At 35.5% G+C, this 3,508-nt stretch overlaps 1 protein-coding gene across 1 annotated transcript; it reads right to left on the reverse strand.

Annotated features, from left to right (window-relative positions):
- Positions 1-1,179: 1,179 nt before the first annotated feature.
- Positions 1,180-2,073, reverse strand: LOC143552191 (uncharacterized). Its single transcript, XM_077042469.1, has one exon. The coding sequence runs from the start codon at positions 2,071-2,073 to the stop codon at positions 1,180-1,182; it is 894 nt and encodes a 297-aa protein (XP_076898584.1).
- Between the last annotated feature and the right edge of the window lie 1,435 nt (positions 2,074-3,508).

A 3,508-nucleotide genomic window follows, 5' to 3' on the forward strand; every position in this document is an offset into this window, starting at 1 on the left:
GGCAACTACAGTTATGAAGAGATGAAACAACATCTTAAAGATCTTGAAGCTACTCACAGTGTTGAGTTTTCAGATAATGCTATAACGATGTTTTTGTCTGTTTGTAGCAATACATTTAATTTTTTGAATCTCATAACACTTGTCCTCTTCCGACAAGAAAGATCATGGACAGCGTCCGGAATGCCCCAAGAGGATGTATTACCGCAAATCCTCCAAGAGGATGTAATACTGGAAATGCTCCGAGAGGATGTATTACCGGGAATGCTGCGAGAGGATGTATTACCGCGAATGATGCTCCGAGAGGATGTATTACCGCGAATTCTCAGAGAGGATGCGTTACGGAGGATGCTCAGAGAGGATGCATTACCGAGGACGCTCAGAGAGGAAGTATTACCGAGAATGCTCCGTGAGGATGTATTACTGAGAAGGTTGCGGGAGGAGTTGGCAAAGATTTCAAGTATGCCAATTGCAGGTGTTATCTGTATATTGGCTGTGTTTATGGGTGATTTTGAACGTCTGAAAGAGACGAAACATTTGACTCTGGATTTCCTATGGCAATATTTGCTCAAATATTGTGATGATATGAAACATAATTTCACATATGGATGTTTTTTAGTGAAAACATGTTATAATCGCGAGTTGCAGATCTCATATTTCTGTAACAACAAGGTTCTTCTACAACAATTGATGAATAAGATGGGTTGCTCTGATTGCTTTAGCAAAGAGAATGAGGAGATGAAGAGCGTAATTGATAAGCTTCAGAATAACATTCATAAAGTCTCATCTACCATTCAAAAGATGAGCAACATTGCTGACCAGTATAGTCACGATATAGAGGAGGCGAAAAAGTACGTTAAATCTTTTTCTGAAGATGATAAAATCATATCCATGCTGCCATTATTTAATAGAAATTAGATGTATTTTGTCTCCTAATTATCTTGTGATAATTGGTATATAGGAACGAATGAACAACAATAATTGATTGAACAAAGAAATTGTATTGAATGATAATCGATCGTAATTTGTTCTTGATCTGTACATAGTATTTTTAGATACAAATGTTACACACTAACCCCTAAACTTTGTTTACATTTACAATAACTAAACTAAATACAAATAAAACATAAACGACTAAAATGCCCTTTCGGTTGTGAGTGATTAATTCTAACAATCACCCCCTTAATCACGATCAACTTGTAGTAGGTCTTGATGCCGAGTAGTTCGTACACCATCTTCTTGAATCTTGTTTGAGGAGATTTTTCCTTCAACATCCTTGTCTTCAATGATTGCCATTAAAAGTGTTGGTTCTTCTAGGATGAGATTTGATGCTTCGTTCCTTTGCTTTGGTTTTGGACAGTCTGAAGCATAATGTCCAAACCTGTTGCAATTGTAACATTTAACTTTGCTTAAATGCTTTGTGAATTTCTTTCCTTTGTCATGATTATCTCCTCCGTCTTCTTTTCTTTCTTCGTGCATAAACTTTCTGTTATGCCAACGTTCTTGTGTTGAATTGAACCTTCCTTGTCCTCGATTTCCAAACCGTGTTTCTTGACCATTGTTCTTGTCTTGACGTGTGAACAATAGTTTATCTTGATTGTCCATGAGGTCTTTATTCAATAGGTTGGTCCGTTCTTCAAAGGCCTTTAATCTTCCGATTATTTCATCTAAGGTAGTCGTTTCTATATCAACAAATTGCTCTATGGTTGCGACAATCTGTATGAACTTCTTTGGTACAGAACTTAGAAGCTTCCGTACTAAAGTTGGTTGATCAAATGTTGATCCTACCCCACTTGCCTTTGAAACAGTATTATTCAACTTGTCGGTAAATGATTCGATTGTATCTTCTTCTTTCATCCTTAACATTTCAAATTCTGTTTTGAGTGTTTGAAGACATGCCTTCTGCACTAGATCCACACCAACATGCCTTTTTTGTAGTGCTTCCCAAATTTCCTTTGAATTCTTACAACTTGCAACTTGCAATATCAATTCTTCCAGTAATGCTTGAAACAAATATGCAGTTGCTGACATATCTTTCTTTTCATCGATTTGTGTGTCAGGACTAGGTTCTATCATTTCCCATAATCCATTTGCCTTAAGTATGGTTTTCATACGAATTGCCCATACAGTATAATTTATAGGTTTCAAAATAGGACATGAAAAATGGGTAGCGGAACTTATTTCCTTATGTACGACAATTTCTTTATCTTTTGATCCAGACATAATCTGAAATTTTCGTGAATCCTTTCTGAACTTCTGTACTTCTGAGATGATCGTTCTGATTATAATCTTCTGCCAACCCTTCTGGTTTTTCTTTTTATTTTAATCCAAACAGCCTTTATGGCTAACAAAAAAACAACCCTTTTGGTTTTTTTTTCTTCAAAATAGCCCTTATGACTATTAACAATAAAAAAAACCCTTTTGGTTGTTGGTTTCAACTTAGTAGGCCTTATGCCTTTTAATTGCAAAGCAGGCCTTATGCCTATTAATTGCAAATAAAATTAACAAATATGCACCCTTCTATGCAGATAAAATAAATACTTACACCCTTATGATGTAACGAAAATCAATCTTGTTTCAAATTTTTCTTTGACTCTCAATCTTGACTTTTCCAAAGTCAAAAATAAACCACTGGTTCAAAAATGCAACAATTTATTCTTAACGGGGAATCCTAATGATCAATATATCAACAATCTACGGGTTTCCACAAACTAATATCGTAATTCTAATGTGTAATACAATCTTAAAAATTTGGATAAAACCTGGATGTTGACGGGTTTCGGAATTCAGAATCTGATCAAAAATTTAATCTGATATAACTTCCCAACTTTGTCTTCTCTCCAATTTTGACTTTCCAACAACAGTCGGCGATGAACAATGAAATAACAGGCTATGTTCTTGACTTTCAATAATACCAACAGGTGATGAACAACAGGGGAGGTAAATCAAAAATTCTAATTTCTGCGTCTGTGTCTTTATTTTGAATTTGACTTTCAAAAAAGAATGAAACAGTGATTAACACAAAAAAAACACGCCTGGACTGCCTTCGTTCAATTTGATGAGTGGACGAATTTAAAAAAAAATGTTGGAGACTGACTGCCTTCGATCTTCTCGGATTAACAGCAGATTGGATTGAATCAATTCTGAATGTTTATTTCGCTTCTTCTTGGATTCCGATTGCCTTCGTTCAATTAACGGTTATTGTAGAATTTATTCTCACAATAATTTGAACGGATTCTTGAAGCCCGGGAAATTACCACAACGAACCGATTGATCAGGTTTTCATGATAATTTCAAATGAGTTTTCGAATTCCTATCGGGATCGATGATGGGACAGGAGCGGTTTTTTTCAATTTCGATTCTGCAATCGATGAACAGGGACGGACGATTATGATCTGGATTCGTTTAATTCCTTGCGCTCTGATACCAATTCTTGTGATAATTGGTATATAGGATCGAATGAACAACAATAATTGATTGAACTGTATTGAATGATAATCGATCGATCGTA

Source organism: Bidens hawaiensis, unplaced genomic scaffold (assembly GCF_021521415.1).
Source record: "Bidens hawaiensis isolate Kalapana, Puna unplaced genomic scaffold, B.hawaiensis_p1.1 tig00016822_1, whole genome shotgun sequence".
In the NCBI taxonomy this organism is placed as follows: Eukaryota; Viridiplantae; Streptophyta; class Magnoliopsida; order Asterales; family Asteraceae; genus Bidens; species Bidens hawaiensis.

Excerpts from the sequence above, each read along its gene's own strand:
- LOC143552191 (XM_077042469.1), bottom strand. The coding sequence starts at position 2,073 with ATGATAGAACCTAGTCCTGACACACAAATCGATGAAAAGAAAGATATG.